The 24272-nt window shown below is 68.0% G+C and overlaps 1 protein-coding gene across 1 annotated transcript in view; it reads right to left on the bottom strand.

The window, feature by feature from the left end:
- Window positions 1-24272, bottom strand: part of LOC141478749 (ryanodine receptor 1-like) — a gene marked incomplete at its 3' end in the record, with an annotated part of 56758 nt that overhangs the window by 15418 nt on the left and 17068 nt on the right. The window contains 40 exon segments of the mRNA XM_074167735.1: window positions 295-370; window positions 486-563; window positions 1334-1474; window positions 1928-2017; window positions 2151-2229; window positions 3031-3194; window positions 3953-4093; window positions 4193-4283; window positions 5383-5603; window positions 6314-6483; window positions 6916-7036; window positions 7162-7273; window positions 7874-8060; window positions 8613-8748; window positions 9544-9638; window positions 10263-10395; window positions 10492-10606; window positions 11224-11497; window positions 12139-12282; window positions 12790-12901; window positions 13590-13790; window positions 14666-15548; window positions 16021-16247; window positions 16693-16779; window positions 16900-17065; window positions 17549-17709; window positions 18330-18422; window positions 18424-18457; window positions 18536-18912; window positions 19464-19672; window positions 19780-19954; window positions 20931-21062; window positions 21064-21137; window positions 21778-21892; window positions 21894-21926; window positions 22623-22640; window positions 22642-22783; window positions 23385-23468; window positions 23926-23941; window positions 23944-24028. Coding sequence (XP_074023836.1) covers window positions 295-370; window positions 486-563; window positions 1334-1474; window positions 1928-2017; window positions 2151-2229; window positions 3031-3194; window positions 3953-4093; window positions 4193-4283; window positions 5383-5603; window positions 6314-6483; window positions 6916-7036; window positions 7162-7273; window positions 7874-8060; window positions 8613-8748; window positions 9544-9638; window positions 10263-10395; window positions 10492-10606; window positions 11224-11497; window positions 12139-12282; window positions 12790-12901; window positions 13590-13790; window positions 14666-15548; window positions 16021-16247; window positions 16693-16779; window positions 16900-17065; window positions 17549-17709; window positions 18330-18422; window positions 18424-18457; window positions 18536-18912; window positions 19464-19672; window positions 19780-19954; window positions 20931-21062; window positions 21064-21137; window positions 21778-21892; window positions 21894-21926; window positions 22623-22640; window positions 22642-22783; window positions 23385-23468; window positions 23926-23941; window positions 23944-24028 — 5992 coding nt within the window.

Raw genomic sequence — 24272 nt, 5'->3', positions numbered from 1 at the left:
TGAGGAGCACCCACGGGAGATATACGGGGTGAGGAGCACCCATGGGAGATGTGGCGGGTGAGGAGCACCCATAGGAGATATATGGGGTGAGGAGCACCCGTGGGTGGTAATGGGAGGCAAGGAGAACCCATGGGGGGCGATGGGGGTGAGGAGCACCCATGGGACATATATGGGGCGAGGAGAACCCATGGGAGATGTGGTGGGTGAGGATGACCCATGGGAGAGATATGGGGTGAGGAGCACCCATGGGGGATGTGGGGCAGGGCGGGGGGGGGGACACTTGGGGGTCCTCACCCTTGGCCTCCAGCTCCAGCTTCTTCTTACGTCCCCAGGTGTTGTGGTAGTTCTCGGCCAACTGCTCCGCCATGGCCTGGAGTGGGGGGGGGCACAGCCGGGGGTTGTGGGGGGGGTCCCCTTGGAGGAGGGAATGGTGGTGGGGGGGGGACACGGCGTGGGGGGACACGCCCGAGCGGGGGGACACTCACCTGCAGCTCCCGGGACAGTGTGACCCCCGAGAGGTCCACGGGTTGGGGGCTGTAGCCGTGGGTGGGGTCGTAGGTGGCCTGGGGGGGACACAGGGAAAGGGGGGAGGCCATGGGGAGGGGACACCCCACGGACCCCCGGGGGTTGAGGGGCTCCTTCCCCACCCCATGGACCCCCAAGGGTTTGGGGAGCCCCTTCCCCACCCCATGGATCTCCAGGGGTTCTCAGGGTTCTCCTTCCTCACCCCATGGACCCCCAGATAACTGAGGTTCTCCTTCCCCACCCCGTGGTCATCATTGACCCCCAGGAGTTTGGGGGGCTCCTTCCCCACCCCATAGACCCCCAGGGGTTGGGGGGGCCCTTCCCCACCCCATGGATCTCCAGGGGTTGGGGGGCTCCTTCCCCACCCCATGGACCTCATAGACCCTCAGGTGATTGAGCTTCTCCTTCCCCACCCCACGGACCCCATGGACCCCCGGGAGTTTGGGGGGCTCCATCCCCACCCCATAGATCTCCGGGGTTGGGGGGCTCCTTCCCTATCCCATGGATCTCCAGGGGTTCTCAGGGTTCTCCTTCCCCACCCCATGGTCCTCATTGACCCCCAGGTCATTGGGGGGGCCCTTCCCCACCCCATGCAACCCCAGGGGTTCGCAGGTTCTCCTTCCCCACCCCATGGACCCCCAGATAATTGAGGTTCTCCTTCCCCACCCCATGCACCCCATTGACCCTCAGGTGGTTGAGGTTCTCCTTCCCCATTCCGTGGTCCTCATTGACCCCCAGGTCATTGGAGTGCTCCTTCCCCACCCCACAGACCCCACGGTGGGGGCACACCCATGGGTCTGGGCCCCACCTGGGCAGACTGGGAGATCTTGCGGGTCTTCTTCTTCTCCACCTTGTCCTCCTCGCCCTCGCGGGCCTTCTCCACCATCCACTCCCAGGCCAACATGGCCTTCAGCGACTCCTTGATGGGCCACCGGTAGATCTCCTTGTCCTTTGGGGGGCAGACGGGGGGGCTCAGAAGGTGACACACACACACCCCCCCTTCCCAACATGGCCCCCCTCAGCTGGGGGGCCGAGGAGGGGCAGGGGGCTGAGGTGGGGCTGGGAGGTCTGGATGAGGATGAGGAGGGTGAAGATGGACGGGGTGGGAGGATCTGGATGAGGAGGAAGGATGGGGTTGGAGGGATGTGGGGCTGGACTGGGGGGGTTGTGTGGGGCCGGGGGGTCCCGTGTGGGGCCGGGGGGGGGTCCCGTGTGGGGCCGGGGAAGTCTGTGTGGGGCTGGTGTCCCCATCCCCACGTCCCCACCATCCCCATCCCCACGTCCCCGAGCAGAGAGGGGTCCCGTGTGGGGCCAGGGGGCATCCGTGTGGGGCCGGGGGGCGTCCGTGTGGGGCTGGGGGGGGGGGTCCCATGTGGGGCTCCCCCCCCCCCCCCAGACCCACCTTCTCGGAGAAGGTCTTGTAGGGCCTGAGCATGGGGTGGGTCTTGGCCTCTTCATCCAGCGTCTCCCCGAAGGACCAGTTGTTCTGGATCTGGGGTGGGGGGGGGGACACAGAGGGGACATTGAAGCGGGGGTGGGGGGTGGGAGTGGGTCCATGGGGGATGGTCCCCAAGGGGGGGGGGGGGTGTCCCCAAGGTGGGGGGGTGGTGGTGGGGTGTCCCCACCTTGTCGAACGCCCACTTCTCGTGGGTGAACTCGGCGTATTTGTTGATGAACCCGTCCAGCTTCTCGGGGATGATGACGCTTTTTTTTGGGGGGGGGGGGGGATCAGACCCACGGCGGGCGGTGGGCAGGTGGGGGTGGGCAAAGGGGTCCTGCCACCCCCCCCCCCCCCCCTCCCCGTCACCCCCTGCCCCCAGCATCCCTGGAGACGTGAGTCCTTTTGGGGGTGTCGTCCCCCCCCCCCCCACCTTCCTGTCCCCAGCACCCCCCCGGATGGCACCCTTGGGGGGGGGAGGTGAGGGGTCCCCGCACCCCTAAACCCTGAGGGGGGGGGGCCCAGTACCCATCGCTTGTCACCCTGGGGGGGGTCCCTGCACCCCTTTATCTTCATCCTGCCCCCCTCCCCCCCCCCATCCTGTCACCCCCTGGAGGGGTCCCCGTGTCCCCATCCTGCCCCCCCCAAACCTGCCCCCCGGGGGTCCCCATATCCCCATCCTGCCCCCATGGGGGTCCCCACCCCCCAAACCTGCCCCTCCCATCCTGCCCCCCAGGGGTCCCCACATCCCCATCCTGCCCCCCCCCAACCTGCCCCTGGGGGGTCCTCGCCCCCCCAAACCTGCCCCCCCCAGGGTCCCCACCCCCCGGGGGTCCCTGCACCCCCATCCTTCCCCCCCCAAACCTGCCCCTGGGGAGTCCTCGCCCCCCCAAACCCGCCCCCCCCAGGGTCCCTGCCCCCTCCATCCTGCCCCCCAGGGGTCCCCACATCCCCATCCTGCCCCCATGGGCGGGGGGGGTCCACCTGTCCCCCATATCCTGCCCCCCCCCCCCATGGTCCCCACTCCCAGGGGGTCCCTGCCCTTCCCCCCCCCCCCCGCCCCCTACTTGAGGGTCTCGACGGGTTTGGGGTCGAAGTTGCCCTCGGCGTCGACGGCGGCCGCTTTCTGGGTGCGGGGGGAGAAGGTGGCGTCCACGTAGTCGGGGGGCAGGGCCCCCGCGATGGCGCACAGGCAGGGGGTGGCCAAGCGGTACAGCTCCGCCTCGAAGCGCTAAGGGGGGGGGGAGACGACAGCGAGGGGTCACCCCCCCCCCATTGTCACCACCCCCCCCCCCCCCTCATCCCCATTGGGGTCACCCCAGGTGCCCCCCAAGTTGTCCTGGGAGTCGTCGCCCATGTGGGGGGGGGTCTCTTCTGGATCCCCCCATCCCCGTGTCCTTGAAGGGCTGGGGGGGGGGGCAGAGAGGGGCCACCCCCCCATTGTCACCACCCCCCCAGGTCCCCATTGGGGTCACCCCAGGTGCCCCCCAAGTTGTCCTGGGAGTCGTCGCCCACTGGTGTCCCCAGCCCCACGTCCCCACCACCCCCATCCCCATCTCCCCATCCCTACGGCAAGATCCCCACCCCCCCACTGTGTCCCCACGTCCCCCCCTCCATGTCCCCCCCCCAACTCTGCCCCCCGTGTCCCCCACCTTGTTCTCCAGGGACTCAAAGATGCCCCAGAAGAGCTTCCCGGTGAGATGCAGCTCCTCCTCCTCCTCCTCCACCATCCCCATCTCCCCACGTCCCCGTCCCCATCCCCGTGTCCCCCCCCCATGTCCCCATGTCCCCCCCCCAACTCTACCCCCCATGTGTCCCCCATCTTGTTCTCCAGGGACCTGAAGACGCCCCAGAAGAACTTTCAGATGAGATGCAGCTCCTCCTCCACCACCATCCCCATCCCCATCCCCGTCCCCCACGTCCATCCCTGTGTCCCCACGTCCCCTCCCGTGTCACCCCCCGATTCTGCCCCCCCCACGTGCCCCCCACCTTGTGGGCCAGGGACTCGAAGATGCCCCAGAAGAGCTTCCTGGTGAGATGCAGCTCCTCCTCGGAGCTGACGCCCTGGTTGGGCCACCCGCTGGGCAGGCAGTAATACTTCCAGCATCGCTCGTAGTGGTTGGTCAGCAGCTGGGGGGGGGGTCAGGGATGGACGGGGGGGGGGTCAGAGGGGTGTCCCACCCATAGCTGGCACCCCCCCACCCCCCCGAGGTGTCGTCCCGTCCCCACCTTGAGGGGCATCTTGGCGAACTCGTTGAGGATGGGGACGTCGAAGACGAGGCGGCGCAGGAGGTGCTGCAGCATCGAGGGGCGGATGTACCTGGGGGGCAGAGGGGCGGATGTTGGGGGGGGGGGGCGGCGCGGGGGGGATATGGGGGGCAGAGGGGGATGTAGGGGGGTGGGGTGGGTGTGGGGGACGTATAGGGGGCTGGGGAGGGTATGGGGGGGGTGTATAGAGGGGATATAGGGAGGATATAAGGGGATATGGGGGGGAAGAAGGCATGTGGGGGGGGCTGCGGGGGGGATATGGGGGGCTGGGGGGGATATGGGGGGTGTATAGATGGAATATAGGGGGAATATGGGGGGTGTATAAAGGGGATATAGGGGGGATATAGGGGGCTGGGGGGGGTAGAGGGGGGTGTATAAGGGGGATATAGGGGGCTGGGGGGGATGTAGGGGGTGTCTGTAGGGGGCTGGGGGGATATAGGGGGTGTATAGAGGGGATATAGAGGGGATATGGGGGGGCAGAGGGGATGGGGGGGGGGTATAGGGGACCTATAGGGACCTGGGAGGGTATAGGGGGTGTATAGAGGGGATATAGGGGGCTGGGGGGGTAGAGGGGGGTGTATAGGGGGGACATAGGGGGCTGGGGGGGATGTAGGGTGTGTATATAGGGGTACGGGGGGATATAGGGGGCTAAGGGGGTATAGGGGGGGGAGTAGAGGGGGGTGAGAGGGGATGCAGGGGCTTTAGAGGGGGATGGATGTTATAGGGGGGATGGACACTTATAGGGCGGACGTTGGGAGGCTGAGGGGCCACTTATGGGGCAGGAGCTGTGGGTCTGACCCACAGAGGGGCCCCGAGACCCCCCTCGATGGGGATTATGGGGAAAGATACCGGGATTTTAGAGGAGATGCAGGTCTTTGGGAGGGGGGATGGATGTTATGGGGAGGATGGACGCTTATGGGGCGGACGTTTGGGGGGCTGAGGGGGCCGCTTGTGGGGCAGGAGCTGCGGGTCTGACCCACAGAGGGGCCCCGAGACACCTCTCAATGGGGATTTGGGGGAGGATACAGGGATACGTGGAAGGGATGTAGGGATTTGGGAGGGATGTAGGGTTGTGGGAGGGATGGACGCTTATGGGGCAGATATTGGGGGGCCGAGGGGACCACTTGTGGGGCAGGAGCTGTGGGTCTGACCGGCAGAGGGCCATGAGACACTCCTCGATGGCGTCGCGCTGGGCCTTGGTGAGGGAGCGCCCGCGGGAGAGGCGGTAGATGGTGTGGAGCATGGAGTCCACCATGATGGCGCGGTGCTCGGTGCCGGCGAAGAGGGGGGCGCACTTGGTCACCAGGGGCAGCACCGCCTGGCACAGGTAGCGGTTCAGCGCCAGCGCCATCTCCGTCGTGCTGAAGGTCGCCTGGGGGGGGGAGAAGCAAGGTCACTTGGGGGGCAGGACCCACGGAGGGACACCCCCCCGCCCCCCCACTTAGGGGGCGTCGTCGGCTGGCACAGAGAGCATCATCTGCGTCGTGGGGAAGGTGGCGTGTGGGGTGGGATGGGGGTCATTTGGGGTCACTTGGGGGGCAGAACCCCATGAGGGAGCTCAGTTGGGGGGCAGGAGGGGGTCACTTGTGGGGCAGGACCCCATGGGGGGCAGCATTGCACAGCACAGGTACCAGTTCAGCATCATCTCTGTCGTGGGGAAGGTGGCGTGTGGGGTGGGATGGGGGTCATTTGGGGTCACTTGTGGGGCACTTGGGGGACAGAACCCCACGGAGCGTGTCACTTAGGGGGCGGGAGGGTCACTTGTGGGGCAGGACCCCGAGAGGGAGGTCACTTGGGGGGCAGCATCGCCCGGCACAAGGAGGACCATCTCCCTCATGTTGAAGATGACCTGTGGGGCAGGCTGGGGGTCCCCCGGGGTCACTTGTGGGGCAGTTGGGGGTCACTTGTGGGGCAAGATAGGGGTCACTTGTGGGGCAGGACCCCAAGAGGGAGGTCACATCGCCCGGCACAGGGAGAACCATCTCCATCGTGTTGAAGGTGACCTGTGGGGCAGGACGAAGGTGCCTCGGGGTGACTTGTGGGGCAGTTGGGGGTCACTTGTGGGGCAGCCGTGGGTCTCACCGTGTCGAGGGAGGCGGCCGCCCTCATATCGGGGAGGAACCCCACCTCCAGGACGTGGAGGAGCAGCTCCTGGGTCTCCACCCCATAGACGCGGTCCAGGAAGAGAACCATGGGGGCTTTGTGCTCGGGGACGAAGCTGGCGGCCATTCGAGGCTGCACCAGCCCCCCATCTGTGGGGCAGAGCGGGGTCAGGGGGCTCAGACCCACAGCGAGGGGCCCTGGGGGGGCTGCACCCTCGGCTGGACCCCCGGAGGGGGCTGGACGCCCTGTCTGTGCCTTGCTATGGGGCTGAGACCCATGGCTGTGACCTCCCACACCCCCTGATCCCCCCTCAGACCCACAGCCCCCGATCTCCTCAGCCCCACACGTCCCCCTCAGCCCCACACCCCCAGATCCCCCCCAGCCCCCCAAGTCCCTCCCTGCCCCACATCCCCCCCCAGCCCCACACCTTTGCCGAGGGTGGGCATCCTCAGGGGGAGGCTGACGACTCCTACACCCCGATGTGTCCTCCAGCCCCACAGCCCCCGGATCCCCCTGTACCCCCCAAGTCCCTCCAGCCCCCCAAGTCCCTCCCTGCCCCACATCCCCCCCCAGCCCCACACCTTTGCCGAGGGTGGGCATCTGCAGGGGGAGGCTGATGACCCCCACCAGATCCTCCAGCGGCACCAGGGAGCGGAGAATGGCCCTGATCCTCAGCGCCTCCCCCTTCCCCGCCTGGATCAACTTGGGGGGCAGGAAAAAAAATAATAAATAAAACGTGTGGGGCAGGGGATGGGGGAGGTGGGGTGGGGTGTCACCCCCCACTCTCCCCCTGCCCCACGTCTTCCCCCCAGCCCCGGGGTCCTTACGTGCATCTCGGGGGCGCAGCGGCCCAGGAGGTCGATGAGGGCGGCGTAGAAGGACATGATGGCGTTGCCCAAGTGCACCCGGTTCTCCTCGGGGGGCTCCTCGCCCCCAAACCTGGGGGAAAATGTGGGGCAGGGGGTGAGGGGGGATGTGGGGCAGACCCACAACGTCCCAGCTGCCTGGGGACACGGGGTTAGGGGGCAGAAGTTGGGGGGGGGGACCCCCAGCGTCTCTGTAGCCACTGGGAGCATTTGCAGCTTCAGCCGCCCCCACAGCCCCTGACCCACATCCTGCCCCACATACAGCCCCGCTGCCCCACACCCTGCCCCACATATGGCTTCCACTGCCCCACACCCTGCCCCACATACGGCTCCCACCACCCCACCCCACCCCATCCCATCCCACTCTACCCCATCCTGCTCCACACCATCACACCCCACACCCCTGCCCCACATATGGCTCCCGGTGGCAATCCCTGCCCCACACACAGCTCCCGCCACCACACCCCATCCCATCCCACTCTACCCCATCTCACCCCTGCCCTACACCATCCCACCCCACACCCCTGCCCCACACATCCTGCCCCACACATGGCTCCAACTGCCCCATCCCATCCCACCCTACCCCATCCCATCTCTCTCCGCCCCATCCCAACCCACTCTACCCCATCCTACCCCACCCCACGCCCCTGCCCCACACCCCTGCCCCACATACGGCTCCCGGCGGCGCTCCCTGCGGGCCGTGGGGCCGTCGCGGGCCGGGTCCTGGGCGATGGCGGTGGCCTCCTGGATGGCGGCCAGGAGCCCGCTGCCCCCCTCGCCCCGCAGCGCCGGCCCGAAGCACTCGGGCCTCCGGATCAGCAGCCGCACCACCACGTTGGCGTTCTCCTCCACGCTCTCCCCTGCGACCCACAGCTCTGACCCACGGCACCCCGGGACCCATAGAACCCCCATGGGATGGGAAGGCAAGGACCCCCAGGGACCCCCATGGGATGGGAGGGGGTAAAGGGACAGATGTCCTCCTCCACACTCTCCCCTGCGACCCACAGCTCTGACCCACGGCTCTGACCCACAGAACCACCCCCCCTGCCCCCGGAACCCACAGCACCCAAGGGACCCCCATGGGACGGGAGGGCAGGGGATGGGGGGGCAGCACCACCACGTTGGCGTTCTCCTCCACGCTCTCCCCTGTGACCCACAGCTCTGACCCACAGAACCTCCCCCGGGACCCACAGAAACCCCCCCCCCGGGACTCACAGCACCCAGGGACCCCCATGGGACGGGAGGGCAGGGGATGGGGGGGGAACCCCAGGCAAGACCCAGGGAGGGGAGATGGGAACCCCCAGGGTGGGGACAAGGGGATGCAGGGACCCCCGGGCAGGACCCAGGGAGGGGAGGGGGGAGAAGGAGACACGTGGGGACACCCCCCCCCGGGGACACCCCCCCTCACTAACCGTTGACGAAGACGGCGAAGCGGAGGAAGTCGAGGTAGCGCTCCCCCCCGCAGGGGTTCCACCCGATGTCGGGGTACCCCTTGGCCAGCAGCATGGGGCAGCTCTGCAGCCCACAGCTCGCCAGGTACGTCACCACCTGGGGGGGGGACAGGGGCAGTCACGGGGGTGTGTGTGTGTGTGTGTGTCACAGGCAGGGGGGACCCCCTCACAGGGGTTACACCTGGGGGGCGGACACCCCCAGTCGATGTCGGGGTACCCCTGGGCCAGGAGCGTGGGGTGCAGCCCCCAGCTCGCCAGAGAGGTCAACCCCTGGAGGGGGGGTGACATGGTGTGGGGGGGTCATGGAGGACAGGGGGGACACACAGGAGAGTCACGGGGGGACACACACACATAGGGGGCCTCCCCAGCCAATATTGGGGTACCCCTGGGCCAGCAGCATGGGGTGCAGCCCCCAGCTCACCAGGGAGGTCACCTCCCCCCTGGGGGGGGGAGACGATACGGTGGGGGGGTATCACAGGCGGTGGGAGGGGACACAGAGGAGTCCTGGGGGGGTCACAGGGGGTGGGGACACAGGGGGGGCCCCAGAACTGATATTGGGGTACCCCTGGGCCAGGAGCGTGGGGTGCAGCCCCCAGCTCGCCAGGGAGGTCACCTCCTGCGGGGGGAGACGACACGGTGTGGGGGGGTCACAGGGGGTGGTGGTGGGGTCACAGGTGGGTCACGGAGGGGGACACACATCAGGGGGCCCCCCCAGCCAATATTGGGGTACCCCTGGGCCAGCAGCATGGGGTGCAGCCCCCAGCTCGCCAGGGAGGTCACCTCCTGGAGGGGGGAGACGACACGGTGTGGGGGGGTCACAGAGGGTGGGGGGGGACACAGATGGGTCATGGGGGGACACACACATTGGGGGGACACCCCCGGGACACCCCACCTTCTCCAGGTCCTGCTCCTTGAGGGCCAGCGCCAGCTCGTTGTTGTCGATGACGGAGGCGGCCGCCACGTCCAGGGGGGTGGAGCCCCTCATGCCTTTGGGGGGGCAACGGGGGGGGGGGGGGGGGGAAGGGCGTCAGGGACACCCCCACCCCCCAGAGGGACAGGGTGGGGGACACCCCCCCCACCCAGGGTGCCACATTTGGGGTGCAGGGACCCCTTGGGGTGACAGAGTGGGGGACACAGGGACCTCCTGCCACGTCCTGGGGGGGCACGGAGCCCCACATCCCTTTGGGGGGCCAACGGGGGGGAGGTGAGGAACACCCCCCACCCCTCAGGGGGACAGGGAGGGGACGCGGGTACCCCCAGAGTGACAGGATGGGGACATGGGGACCCCCCCCCCCAGGGTACCACAGCGGGGGGGACACTGGGGAGAGGAGGGAACCCCCAGAGGCCTCATCTCTTAGGGGATGCTGGTGGCAGGGGGGGTCAGGGGGTGACAGGGGGGTGACAGGGGGGTGGCAGGACCCCAAGGACCCCAAGGACCCCTGGGTACCAGATGGGGGATGCTGGGGAGAAGAGGGGACCCCCAGAGTCCTCATTCCTCCAGGGATGCTGATGGCAGGGGGGTGGCAGGGGGTGACTGAGGGGTGTCGGGGGGGAGGTGACAGGGGGGTGACAGGAGGGTGACAGGAGGGTGACAGGGGGGTGACAGCCCACCCAGGCCGATGCTGCTGTTCTCCAGGAGGTAGCCCAGGTGGTCGAACATGGCGCGCTGGTTCTGGCGGCTGATGCGGCAGAAGTAGCAGAGGAAGCGGCAGCAGTTGGTGACCATCTTGGGGAAGCGGATCTCCTGCGTTGGGGGGGGACGACACCCCAAAAACAGGGTCAGGGGGACATGGAATTGGGGGGGTTTGGGAGGAACAGAGGGAGAAGGGGGGGGTCTCACCTTGGACTCGCCGCCCCCCAGGACGCTGACCATCACCTGCATCACCGTCTCGTGCATCCCCAGCGCCCGCATCAGGTTGGGGTGTTGGTAGAAAACTTTGTTGTTCATGATGTTCCTGGGGACGGGGACACAATGCGGGGGGGGTGTGTGTGTGTGTCACAAAGGTGGGGGTCACAACGGCGGGGTGTCCCCTGAAGGGGCCCGGGCTGAGGGAAGTGGGGGGCGCAGGGAAACATGGGGTTTCAGGGGGGGAAATGGGGTGCCAGAGAGGAAACGGGGTGCCATGAGGGAAGATAGGGGGCCTGGGGGGGACCCAGGGAGGGGACATGGGGCAGCCAGGGGACACAGAGGGACATGGGGTGCCTGGGGAGGGGTGACACGGGGTGCTGGATGGGGACAGAGGGTGCCCAGGGGTGACACGGGGTGCCCACCCGATGCTCCGGATCATGAGGTTCTCCTCCTCAGAGCCCATCTGGACGATGAGGAAGGAGGGGATTTGGTGACACGGGGGGACACAGGGTGACACGGGGGGACACGTGGGGACATGGGGACACAGGGGGTGCCCACCCGATGCCCTGGATCATGAGGTTCTCCTCCTCGGGACCCATGGATGAGGAGGAAGGAGGGGATCTGGTGACATGGAGTGACACAGGAGGATACGGGGTGACACGGGTGACGTGGAGTGACATGGGAGGACACGTGGTGACATGGGGGGACACAGGGGGTGCCCACCCGATGCTCTGGATCATGAGGTTCTCCTCCTCGGGGCCCATCTGGACGATGAGGAGGGAGCGGATCTGCCCCAGACACTCCAGCAGGGCCTCGGTGTCGGGCACGGAGAGGGCGCTGATGGTGTAGGCCTTGGGCATCGCCCGCACCAGTTCCCCCAGTCCGTCGTACTGGCGGTGCAGGAGGCTGAACATGGCCCGCACCAGTTCGGGGCTCTGGATGAAGGACTCCTGCGCCCAGTGCACCATGGTCTGGGAGATCAGCTCCTGCAGGGTGCCTGGGGACACGGGGAGGGGGCTCGGGGACAGCTCGGGGTGGCCCGGGGCCACCAACACCATGGGACAGGTTGGCCATCCCTTGGGGATGGCTTGGGAAACACCTCGGGGACAGGTTGGCCAACACCACGGGACACACTGGGCATCCCTTGGGGACACCTTGGGGGAAGGTTGGCCAACGCCTTAGGGACAGCTTAGGTGGCAGCTTGGGGACAGCTCGGTCATCCCTTGGGGACAGGTTGGCCAACACCTTGGGGACGGGTTGGCCATCCCTCGAGGACACCACAGTTGGCACCTTGGGGACAGGTTGGCCAATGCCTTGGGGACAGGTTGGTCCACACCTTGGGGACAGCTCGGTCATCCCTTGGGGACACCACAGTTGGCACCTTGGGGACAGGTTGGTCATCCTTTGAGGACACCTCAGGTGGCACCTTGGGGACACCCTGGCCGTGCCTTGGGGACAGCTCCGTCATCCCTTAGGGACAGCTTGGCCAACGCCTTGGGGCCACCTTGTGGACATCCTGACCGTGCCCTGGGGACACCTTGGTTGATGCCTTGGGGCCACCCTGGCCGTTCCCTGGGGTCACCCGAGTGGGGTCCCCCCTGCCTCCCTGTCCCCCCCGTTCCCCTCTCCCCTCCTCACTGGGCACGGGGGGCTCCTCGGGGGGGGGCTCCTCCTGGGCGCGGGGTCCCCTCAGCCCCACCACCTTCTGCACCAGCCCCAGCAGCCGCTGCCGCAGCGAAGGCTCCTCCTCCTCCTCCTCCTCCTCCTCCGCCAGCTCGATCCCTGGGGGGACATGGAGGGGGGGGGACTGTCACCAGGGGGAGTCCCTGTGTCCCCAAAGGGGGGGAGGGGGGGTCCCCATGTACCCAAAGCGGGGGTCTCCGCACCCTGGGGGTCCCCAAAGTCCCAGATGAGGGTCCCCGTGCCCTGGGGGTCCCCACGTCCCCAAAGTGGGGGTGGCTGTCACCGGGGCTGGGGGGGGAGGGCACGTCCCCAGAGGGACAGGTTCTCCGTGCCCTGGGGGTCCCCAGGCTCCCAAGATGGGGGACCCCATGCCCTGGGGGGTGTCCCCAAGCCCGGGAGGGGTGTCCCCATGGCCCGGGGGGGCGTCTCCATGCATCAGGGGGGTCCCCAAGCCCCGGGGGGGGGTGTCCCAAGTGAGTCCCACCACCACCAGGATAGGGGTGTCACCGTGTCCCTTAGGGTGCCCGTGGGGGTGTCCCCAAGCCCAGAGGGGGTGTCCCCGTGCCCCGGGGGGGTGTCCCCAAGTCCTGGGGGGGGGGGTCTCACCGCAGTGGGCCAGGAGGTCGTTGTGGAAGTCGAGGAGCTCGTCCCTAATGTCCTCGGGGACGGGACACTCCTCCTCCTCCGCCCCCCCCTTGTACTGCAGCAGCATATTGATCTGGGGGGGGACACGGGGCGGGGGGGACACAGCGGGGTCAGTGGGGTCAGAAGGACCCCTCCCACAGCCACCACCCTGCCCTACGCGCCCCACATGTGGCCCCACATCCCTGTATCCCCACACGTGGCCCCACGAGTGGCCCCATGGGTGTCACAGGGGGGACACGGGGGGGGGGACGACATGGGGGGTCAGTGGGGTTGGGGGGACCCCTCCTGGGGCCACCACCCTCCCCCACGCGCCCCACGTGTGGCTCCACATCCCCACACGTGGCTCCAGGTCCCCATGGCCCCATGGGTGTCCCCACAAGTGTCCCATCTCCCCACACCCGTCCCCTCCTCAGGTGTCCCCTGCCCCACGGCCGCCCCCCACCTGCTCCTGGGGGGGGAGAGTGGAACTCCTGGGTGTCCCCACGGGTGTCCCCACACCCATCCATCCCCATCCCCACACCCATCCCATGAGTGTCCCCACGGGTGTCTCCACTCCCCATCCCCACCAGTGTCCCCACGGGTGTCCCTGCCCCACGGCCGCCCCCTACCTTCTCCTGGGGGGGTAAGTGGAACTCGTGGGTGTCCCCACACCCATCCATCCCCATCCCCACACCCATCCCATGGGTGTCCCCACGGGTGTCCCCACTCCCCATCCCCACACCCATCCCCACGGGTGTCCCTGCCCCACGGCCGCCCCCCACCTGCTCCTGGGGGGGCGAGCGGAACTCCCGGGTGCGCCGGGCGGTCTCGGCGGCCGACATGGTGAGGGCCCTCATGAGGCGGCCGTAACGCCGGCGCTGGTCGCGCTGCAGCCGCTCCACGTGGCGCTCCGAGAAGGCCACAATGGCCTCCACCCGGTGCTGCAGCTCCCGCTCGCAGAAGTACTGCAGCAGGTTGCACATCTGCGCCCCACGGCGTCAGTGGGGGGGACACTGATCCCTCCAAGGGAGGGGACAAGGCGGGGACCTCCCCAGGTGCCACCCCGAGGAAGCCACCATGGTCTTCACCAGGTGCTACTGCTGGCAGAAGGGTGCACCTCTGCGCCCCGCGGCGTCAGTGGGGCAGGGAGTGGGGAGGGGACATGAGGACAGGACATGGGGGACCCCTCCAAGGGAGGGGACAAGGCGGGGACCCCCCAGGTGCCACCCCGAGGAAGCCACCATGGCCTCTACCAGGTGCTACCGCTGGCAGAAAGGTGCACCTCTGCGCCCCACGGCGTCAGTGGGGCAGGGAGTGGGGAGGGGACAGGGGGACAGGGACAGGGGCAGGGTCCCCAGAGAGGGGACACAGGGACAGGGTCCCTGAGGGGGGGCGTGGAGAGGGGACAGGGGAGGGGGACATGGGGACAGGCTCCCCAAAGCGGGGGGACATGGGGACAGGAGGAAAGAGACTGGGACAGTGTCCCCAGGGAGGGACATGGGGAGGGGGCACGGGGACAGGCACCGCGGGGAGGGGACGTGGGGAGGGGGACAAGGTCCCCGAGGGGGGACATGGGGACAGACACCCCAGGGAGGGGACATGGGGAGGGGGACGTGGGGACAGGCTCCCCAAGGAGGAGGAGGCGACAGGGACAGGGGCAGGGTCTCCAGGGAGGGGACACGGGGACAGGGTCCCCGAGGGGGGGACATGGGGAGGGGACATGGGGACAGACACCCTGGGGAGGGGACAGAGGGACAGGGTCTGGGACAGGGTCCCCGAGGGGGGACACAGGGAGGGGACACAGGGACCCCCCCCCCCTCCCCCTGGACTGTGTCCCCCCCCGGGGGTGTCCCCTCACCTGCAGCTTGACCGACTCCGGCAGCTTCATCTGCAGCAGCCCTTCCTCCAGCCCTTCCTCCTCCTCCTTCTCCTTCTCCTTCTTCTCCTTCTCCTCCTCTTCCTCCTTCTCCTTCTCCTCCTCTTCCTCCTTCTCCTTCTCCTCCTCCTCCTCCTCCTCCATCTCCCCTGCCTCGATGGCCTTCCTCCGCGCCTCCTCCTCCTCCTCCTCGCCGGGGGGTTCCTTGGGGGGTTCCCCGAAGACCCTGGGCTCGATCATGCGCAGGATGCGCCGCACCTCCCCGTCCCCCAGCGCTCCCACCGCCAGCAGCGCCGACACCAGTTTGAGCACTGGGACCAGTTGGAACTCCACGCTGCCTCCCACCGGGTCCCGGGCGTGGGGACCTCCCCCGGCCACCGCCTCCTCCAACATCTTGATGGCCCGTTCCCCCAAAGCCTCCAGGGGGATGCTGGGGGGCAGCGGCGCCCGCCCCTCGCCCCCCGCCAGGATGAAGCAGGGCTCGGAGAAGTGGGGCTGGGGTCGGAGGCAGGCGCTGGGTCCCACCCCGGGGGGGCCGGGGGCTCGCCCCCCGCGGGGGAAGAGGGTGATGCTCTTGGTGGCCTCGGTGATGGGGATGATGAACTCGGCGCTCATGGAGGAGCGGGCCCGTTGGGCGGCCTCCAGGTGCATGGCCAGCAGGAGGTCGTAGTAGCCGGCCCGGAGGGGACCCGGGAGGTCGGGGGTCTGGATGGCAAAGAGGAGCTGAGCCTGGTCCACGTGGCTGCAGAGAGCGTGGGCCACCCGGTTGTTGCCCAGGGCGCAGACGGCGCAGTAGAGCTTGAGCGTGTGCCACTGGAAGCGCAGGAGGTCCCCCCGCTCCCACAGCTCCATGATGTCGATGCATCTGGGGAAGGGGGGGCCGGGAGGAAATGGGGAGGAGGGTCAAAGATGGACGCCCGGGTCACGTGGGGATGGGACCCCTGAGGACGGGACCCCTGGGGACACAACGGCTAGATCTTCTGGGGATGGAACTCCTGGGTCATCTGGGGATGGGACCCCCGGGGACACGACACCAAGGTCTCCTGGGGATGGAACCCCCGGGGACACGACACCAAGACCTGGTGTGTCCCTTAGGGCCAGGACACCAGGACATTGGGGTCACCTGGGGCCAGGACACCACGACTTTGGGGTCACCTGGGGCAGGGCTGGGGACACGAGGGGAGGACAGGAGTCCTCAACCTGTTCTGGACCAAGACCTGGTGTCCCCTGGGACCAGGGCACCAGGACATTGGGGTTCTCTGGGGCTGGGACACCAAGACCCTGGGGTCCCCTGGGGCAGGGTTGGGGACACTGGGGGAGGTTGGGGGGTCCCTGACCTGTTCTCCTCGGGGATGTGGAGGGCCATCATGACGAGGGGCTCGTTGCACTCCACCAGCCAGCCCTGCCGCTCCCCCAGGCGCGCGGTCTCCACCCCGAGGAACTCGTTGGGCATCCGGCTCCAGGTGACGGGGGTCAGGTGCTGGATGACCAACCGGGGGGGGCACTGGGGCTCCGGGTTCTTCCTCTCGCTGCTGAACATGGCGGCCGAGAGGGGCATGATGTTCTGGGAGGGAGGAGGAGATATGGGGGGGGTGAGATGGAGGGGACCCAGGTGCCCGGGATGCCTGAGGGCCCCCCCCCGAGACCACCACAACCCCCAGGGGTCCATGTTCTCCTTGGTCCACCCTATGGACCCTAAGAACCCCCCAGAGACCCTCACTGCCCCCAGGGGTCCATGTTCTCCTTGGTCCATCCTATGGACCCCCATCATCCCCTAAGAGCCCAGGTTCTCCTTGGTCCACCCGATAGACCTCAAGAACCCCCCAGAGACCCCCACCAGCCCCAAGAGTCCAGGTTCTCCTTGGTCCATCCTATGGACCCTAAGAACCCCCCCGAGACCCCCACTATCCCCAGGGGTCCAGCTTCCCCTTGGTCCACTGTCTCCCCATACACCCTACTATGACCCAGGACAGGGGGGGACCTTGGGGTCCAGGTGGCCCCCCTCTTACCTTGAGCTTGCCCAACTCGAACTGGATGACGTTCTGGCTGGTGGGGAGGGCGAAGACGGCTGGGAAGAGCTTGGTGTTGGGTTCCACCTGGAGGGAGGGATGAAGCCACCAAGAGCAGGGATAGGGGTCAGAACTTCTCGAGGTGGTTTTTTTTTGGGGGGGGAACATGAGGCCATGGGGCGGGGTGGGGGGGGGACGGCACCCCACCTGGAAGAAGGTGTTGATCTCCTTGCCGTTGGCCGTGAAGGTCATGAGGCCGGTGGCCAGGTCCACCAGGCACCCGATGACCAGGTCGGCGTGAGTGACCCGTGCCTGCTGCGAGGTGGGGGCGAACTCCCCCCCCCACACCATGTAGCAGTTGCTGCGCTTGATGCTGGGGGGGGGCAAAAAAGGGGGGCAGGACTTGAGGGGGGGAGGGAGGGGGCAACTTTCCCCATTGCCCCCCCCAAAAGGGACCCCCAGATCCCAAACACCTTCTCCATCTCCTCTGAAGGACCCCCAGATCCCGGACCCCTTCCCCATTGCTCCCCACCCAAGGGACCCCCAAGTCCTGAACCCCCTCCCCATTGCCCCCAAAGGGACCCCCAGATCTCAGAACTCTTCCCCATCGCCCCCTAGTGATCCCAGACTGGGGGTCCCAGCTGGGGGGTCCCGGTTGGAGATCCCACTTGGGGCTCCTGTTTGGGGGTCCCAGTTGGAGAACACAGTCTGAGGGTCTCAGTTTGGGATCCCAGTTTGTGGGTCCCAGGTTGGGGGGTCCCAGTTGGAGATCCCAGGTTGGGGGGTCCCAGTTTGTGGGTCTCAGTCTGGGGGTCCCAGCTGGAAATCCCAGTCGGGGATCCCAGTTTGGGGGTACCTGTCATGCACGTTGCCCCTGTCGTCGCCCATGGTGACGGTGACGGTGCGGACGCGGGAGAGGTCGAAGGAGGGGTCGTGCTGGTGGAAGTCGGGGGTCACCCACCCCACCCACACCCCCGAGGGCTCCTGCCCCGCGAAGATCCGCACCGAGTAGTAGTACTGGGGGGAGAAAAAGAGAGGTCGGGGGGGTGTAGGGATGGGGACAGGGGGCTAGGAACGGGGGACAGGGATGCGGGACAGGGGTATGCGGACAGGGATACGGGGCAGTGATTGGGACAGGGATACGGGGACAAGGGACCAGGAATGGGGACAGAGATACAGGGATGGGGACTGGGATGGGGACAGGGATATAGGGATGGGGACAGGGATACGGGACAGTGATGGGGACAGGGAAGGGATATGGGGACAAGGGACCAGGATGGGGACAGGGATGAAGGGATAGGGAGGTGGACTGGGATGGGGATGGGAAAGGGGACAGGGATATGGGGACGAAGGACCAGGATGGGGACTGGGATGGGGGAGAGGGGTCTAGGGATGGGGACAGGGATAGAGGACAGTGATGGGGACAGGGATGTGGGGACGAGGGACTAGGAATGGGGACAGGGACACAGGGATGGAGACTGGGATGGGGACAGGGATACAGGGATGGGCACAAGAGGACACGGAGGGGCTGAGGGTGCTGGGGTTGGGGGGTGGGGGTCAGGGTGCCGAAAGGAGGGAGGGGGAGAGGAGGATGAAGGGGGGTGGTGGTGGTTCTGGGGGGGCCGCCCCCCACGTACCGTGGTGGTGTTCATGATGACCTCGGGGTCATCGCGCTCGTCGGGGACCACGTCCTCCTCCAGGCGGGGGACGGTGGGGACGGCGGGGGGGGGGCGCGAAGGGCGTCTTCCTGGCCTTGAACAGGAACCTGGGGGGGGTGGGAGAGGGGTGAGGGGGGGGCACCCCAAAACCCTGGGAGGGAGGGCAACGTCCCCCCCAAACTCACCCCCTCCGGGTCTTGCCCTTCTCGGTGGTCGCGTCCTTCTCGTTCTCGGCACGGGGCTGGTCCCGGGGGGCCGGGGTGGGGGGACCCCCCCCAGGGCCCTTCTCACCTTCCCCCTCGCCCTCGGGGTGCCGGGCCCCCGCCGAGCGCCGGAGCCGCTCGAATTCAGAGAGGGGCTCGAGGCCGGCGTCCTCGGGGACCTCGGGGGGGCTGTGGGGCAGGGGGGTGGCCCCGGGGGTGCAGCGGAAGCGGGGGTGGAACTGGACGGGGAGGCTGAGGCGGAGGAAGAGGAGCTCGGGGGGGGCGGCCGGGGAGCTGGGGGCTCGGTGGGCCAAGCGCAGGCAGGGGGGGGAGTCCACCGTCCCGTCCATCCGCGTCACCTGGGGGGGGACATGCCCACCCCGGGTGGGGGGCGTGAGGGATCCCGCAGGCAACGGGGACCCCCTGGGGACAGGGATCCCCCCAACACAGGGATTGGGGACCCCTTGGGGACCAGGGACCCCCCATCACTGTCCATCACCCATCCTGGGGACCCTCAAGGACACCCTACACCTGGGGACCCCCAACACTGTCTGTCACCCACCCCGGGGACCCTTGGGGACGGGGACCCTTGGGGACGGGGACCCCATTACCCTCCATCCCCCACCCCAGGGGACCCTTGGGGACAGGGACCCTTGGGGACGGGGACCCCCATCACCCTCCATCCCCCACCCCAGGGGACCCTTGGGGACCCCCAAAACTGAGCATCCCCCACCCCAGAGACCCTCGGGGACCTGGGACCCCCATCACCCTCCACCCCCCAACCCCAGTGACCCCCTTACCCCTCCAGACCCTCCCCTCCCCCTCAATGACCCCCACGGGACCACCCCAACCCCACCCCAGGCGAATCCCCCCCACTTTCCCCCAACCCCCACCCCACCAGGGGCCTGACCTCCAGCTGGGGGTGGTCGGGGGGCACTGGGACGAACTGGGGGAGGCTCTTGGTGAACCAGAGGGCGATGGGTCTCTTCATGTTGATGGCGAAGGGCTCGTAGCCCTCCTGGAGCCCACAGATGCTGAAGAACCTCAAGCTCCCCACGTCCTGCCCCAGATTGAGCCGCCCCTCCTGCTCCAGCCCCAGGCTGCAGACCGGCACGAAGCCTTGGGGGGGGGGGGGGGGGGTGGAAAAAGAGGGGGGGGGGTGTCAGCACCCATAAGACCCCCCAACCCCACCCATGGGACCCCCGGCGGGGGGTGGTGGTGCTCACCGTCGCCCACTTCGAAGTCCTTGAAGGCCAGCTCGGAGCCGGCGTCGCTGATGAGGACCTCCCCGTTGAGCGTGAAGGTGATGTGGTGCTCCTGGAGGTCGATCATGCAGCCCACCACGTCCCCCGCCTGCCACGTCCGCCCGAAGGGCTCGCTGCCCACGTGCCACCGCTGCGCCTGGGGGGGGGGGGACACACGACGACACGGCCAGGGGGTCAGGGGGGAGCACGGCGGGATGGGGGGCAGGGGGGGAGCTGGGGGAGTGGGGGGCTTTTGGGGACCTGGGGGGACCTGGGGTGATAGGGGACATGGGGGAGATGGGGAGTGGGGGCTTTTGGGGACCTGGGGTGATAGGGGACATGGGGGAGTGGGGGGCTTTTGGGGACCTGGGGGGACCTGGGGTGATGGGGGACATGGGGGAGATGGGGGAGTGGGGGCTTTTGGGGACCTGGGGTGATGGGGGACATGGGGGAGCTGGGGAGTGGGGAGCTTTTGGGGACCTGGGGGGACCTGGGGTGATGGGGGACATGGGGGAGATGGGGAGTGGGGGCTTTTGGGGACCTGGGGGGACCTGGAGCATTTGGGGACCTGGAGTGATGGGGGACATGGGGGAGATGGGGGAGATGGGGGCTTTTGGGGACCTGGGGGGACGCGGGGTGATGGGGGACCTAGGTGGGGGGGCAATGGTGACGTCCCAGTGGGCTCTGGGGGTCCTGGGGGTCCCAGGGGGTCCCCGGGGGTGTGGGGGGGACCCAGAGGGGGGGGTCCAGTGGGGTGTCCCAGTGATCTATGGGGGTCTGTAAGGGCCTATGGGGGTCCCAGTAGGTTCTGGGGGTTCCAGTGGTCTACTGGGGGTCCCAGGTGTCTACAGGGGTCCTGATGAGTTTGGGGGGGCCCGGTGGGCTCTGGGGGTCCTGGGGGTTCTGTGGGGGTCCCAGTGGTCTGTAGGGGTCCTGGGGGGGGTGGGGTGGGAGGGGGGGGGTCCCAGTGGTCTATGGGGGTCTGTAAGGATCTATGGGGGGTCCCAGTAGGTTCTGGGGGTCCCAGTGGCCTACAGGCGTCCTGATGGGTCCTGGGGGGGGGGGGGGGGGGGGGGGGCAGAGGGGGTTCTGGGGGTCCCAGCGGAGGGGGAGGGGGGGGTCCGTCCCCTCACCCGGTGGCCGTTGAAGACGAAGGCCAGCTCGTCGGCGCCCAGGTCGATGTCGGGGCGCAGGTTGGGGCGCGCCCACCCCACCCGCATCTCCCCGGTGGTCACCGCCTCGAACTCGAAGTACCACTTCCCCCCCCCGCACGGCGTAACCCCGCTCCGCACGGAAGATGCGCGACCGCTCCCCACGGCCCCGGGGGGCCCCCTGGGCAGCTGGGGGGGGGGGGACACACACACGCAAAAAGGGGGGGGGGGTCAGCACCCCAAAAATGGCAGCCGAACCCCTCCAGGGCACCCTACACCCCCAAAAAGCACCCACGCCCAACACACAGCATCCTCCCTGAACCCCCCCAAACAGCACCCAGAACCCCCCCCCCCACAGGGCACCACGGGTGGCTGGGGGGGGCCTGGGGGGGGAAAAGGGGGGGTCAGCACCCCAAAAAGGGCAGCCGACCCCCCCCCCTCCTCGGGAGCACCCTACACCCCCAAACAGCACCCTGACCCCCCCAAAGGACCCCCAATGGCCCCCCTGCCCCCCCCCCCAGCAGCCCCCCCAAATGACCCCTTGCGCCCCAAAAGCCCCTCCTAAAGGGCACCCAGTCCCCCCAGTGCCCCCCCAAAGCCCCCTGTGCCCCCTCCAATTGCACCCTGGCCCCCCAAAGCCCCCCCCAAATGACCCCTTACCCCCCCAAAGCCCCCCCTAACCGCACCCTGGACCCCTAAAAACCCCCCCTAAGCGCACCCTGGACCCCTAAAACCCCCCCCAAAGGGCACCCTAAAGGGCACCCAGCCCCCCCCACCCCCCCCCCCCCCCAGCCCACCCCCCACCCCCCCCAGCCCACCCCCCACTCACGGGTGTCCTGGTCGGGGGGCTCAATGTTGTAGCCGTAGCCCAGGAGGGTGCGCACGGCCTGGCAGAGACTCTCCCGGTTGGTCCTCTTGGTTCTCTCGTCCAGGAGGTGGTAGGGGGACCAGGCGGGGGTTCCGCTTGTTCTTGATGTCCTGGACACGGGGACAAAGGGACACCATGGAGGTGGGGACACGGGACACCACCAGCATGGACGTGGGGTCACCGCCAGGGGTGTGGGGACACGGGGACATCACCAGCATAGATGTGGGGACACGGGAATGGGGCCACCATGGGCGTGGGGACATCACCATGAAGGTGGGAACATGGGGATGGGGTCACCAGGGGTGTGGGGACATCACCGGGGGCGTGGGGACATGGGGACGGGGCCATCATGGGCATGGAGACATGGGGGGAGATGTGGCCACCACAGGAACGGAGACCTGAGGACACGGAGGACTTGGGGGGTGGGCTGTGGGGCGCTATGGGGCACTATGGGGCGGGAGGGGGATGTGGGGCGCCCCGGGGCGGGGTCACAGGGACATGTGGGGCAGAGAAGAACCTCAACCAGAAGCATGGGGAGATGTGGCCACGACAAGAACTGGGCCATGGGGGACTTGGGGGGCGGGCTGCAGGGTGCTATGAGGTGCTATGGGGCAGGGGGGATGTGGGGTGCCCCAGAGAGGTTCACAGGGACATGTGGGGCAGGGAAGAACCTCAACCAGAAGCGTTGGGGAGATGTGGCCACCACAAGAACTGGGAGACGGGGGACTTGGGGGGCGGGCCGTGGGGGCGCTATGGGGTGGGGGGTGCTATGGGTCGCTATGGGGAGATGCGGGGCACCCCCCAACCTGGATGGTGCTGTAGGTCCAGCCCCTGCTGGACGCGGTCGCGGGCCCAGACGTTGTGGCCGTTCTCGGCCAATCGATCGACCAGCGTGAGCTGGGCCGGCGTCAGCCGCACGTGGGCCAGGTCCAGCGGCGCCGGCTTGTACCCGTTGGACATGGTGTAACTGGGGGGAACTGGTCAGACTGGGAGGCCAAACTGGGAGCCCGGACTGGGAACTCCCTCCCCAGACCCAAAACTGGGAGCCCAAACCGGGACACCCCCCCACTCAGAGCCCAAACTGGGACCTCAAATTGGGAGCCCAGACTAGGAAACCCTTCTTGAGACCCCCAAACTGGGACATGGGGCAACTGGGGGGGGGAACTGGTCAGACTGGGAACCCAAACTGGGAGCCCTGACTGGGACCCTCCCCCCCCACCAGGAGCCCAAACTGGGACCTCAAATTGGAAACCTCATCCCAAGACCCCAAACTGGGACACAGTGTAACTGGAGCACTGGTCAGACTGGGAGCCCAAACTGGGAGCCTGGACTGGGAACTCCCTCCCAAAACCCCAAACTGGGAGCCCAAACTGGGAACGCCCCCCCCGCCCCGAGCCCAAACTGGGACCTTAAATTGGGAATGCCATCCAGAGACCCCAGACTAGGACACCAAACTGGGACACGGTGTAACTGGGGGGAGGAACTGGTCAGACTGGGAGCTCAAACTGGGACCCCCCCCCACAACCCCGCCCCGCCCCCCCAAACTGGGACCCCCCCCAAACCCTCACGTTTTGGGGAGTTTGATCTTTTTGAGGTTTTCTTCCGCTTTCTCGTCGGCCATTCCCACGTGGCAGCCCAGGGCCAGCAGCGTCCTGCGGGGGGGGGACACCGGGGGTGGGGTGTGTGTGTCGGGGGGGGGACCCCAAACCCCCCCCCCACCGTGGGGGGGTCCCCAAAACCCAGCCCAGTACGAGGGACCCCCCCCAAAACAACCACCCAACCCCCCCAAAAACCAGCCCAGGAGGAAGGGGAGGGGGGGACACAAACCCCAGCCCAACCCTGTCTGGGGGGGGCACCGGGGGGGGCCCCAAAACCCCCCATCAGCCTGGGGGGGTCCCCAAAACCCAGCCCAAAACATCCCAGCCCCCCAAAAAAACACCCCCGGCCCCCCCAAATTCCCCCAAACCCAGTCTCAAGCCACGGGGGGGACCCCAAAACCCAGCCCCAGCTCCTCTCCCCAGCCCCAACCCTGACCCCCATCCCCCCAAACGGTCTCCCCCCGGCCCCCCAAAATCCCACAGCCCCCCCAACCCCCCCCCCCCCCCTCACTTGAGGGTCTCCCCGACATCTGGAGGTTGTAGCTCCGCTCGGGCTCGGGGAGGTCGTGGAAGCTCAAGAGACAGGGGTGCAGCCGCCGGTTGTCATCCCGGATCTGGGGGGGGCACCCCCAAAATCAGACACACACACCCCCAGGGGGGACCCCAAAAAACAGCCACCCCCCCCCAGGGACCCCAAAGCCACCCTCCCAGGGGACCCCGAAGTCAGTGACCTCCCCCAGGGGTGACCCCAAAACTTGGGTGGAGATTTGGGGTGCTGGGGGGGGGTGTCTGTGGAGGGCCCTGGGTGGGTTTTGGGGGGTTCACGGGGGTCTGTCTCTTCCGGGGGGGGTTCTGTGG

Source organism: Numenius arquata, unplaced genomic scaffold, assembly GCF_964106895.1.
Source record: "Numenius arquata unplaced genomic scaffold, bNumArq3.hap1.1 HAP1_SCAFFOLD_606, whole genome shotgun sequence".
In the NCBI taxonomy this organism is placed as follows: Eukaryota; Metazoa; Chordata; class Aves; order Charadriiformes; family Scolopacidae; genus Numenius; species Numenius arquata.
The sequence above is the reverse complement of the archived record's forward strand: the minus strand, read 5'-3'. Positions and strand labels throughout refer to the sequence as shown.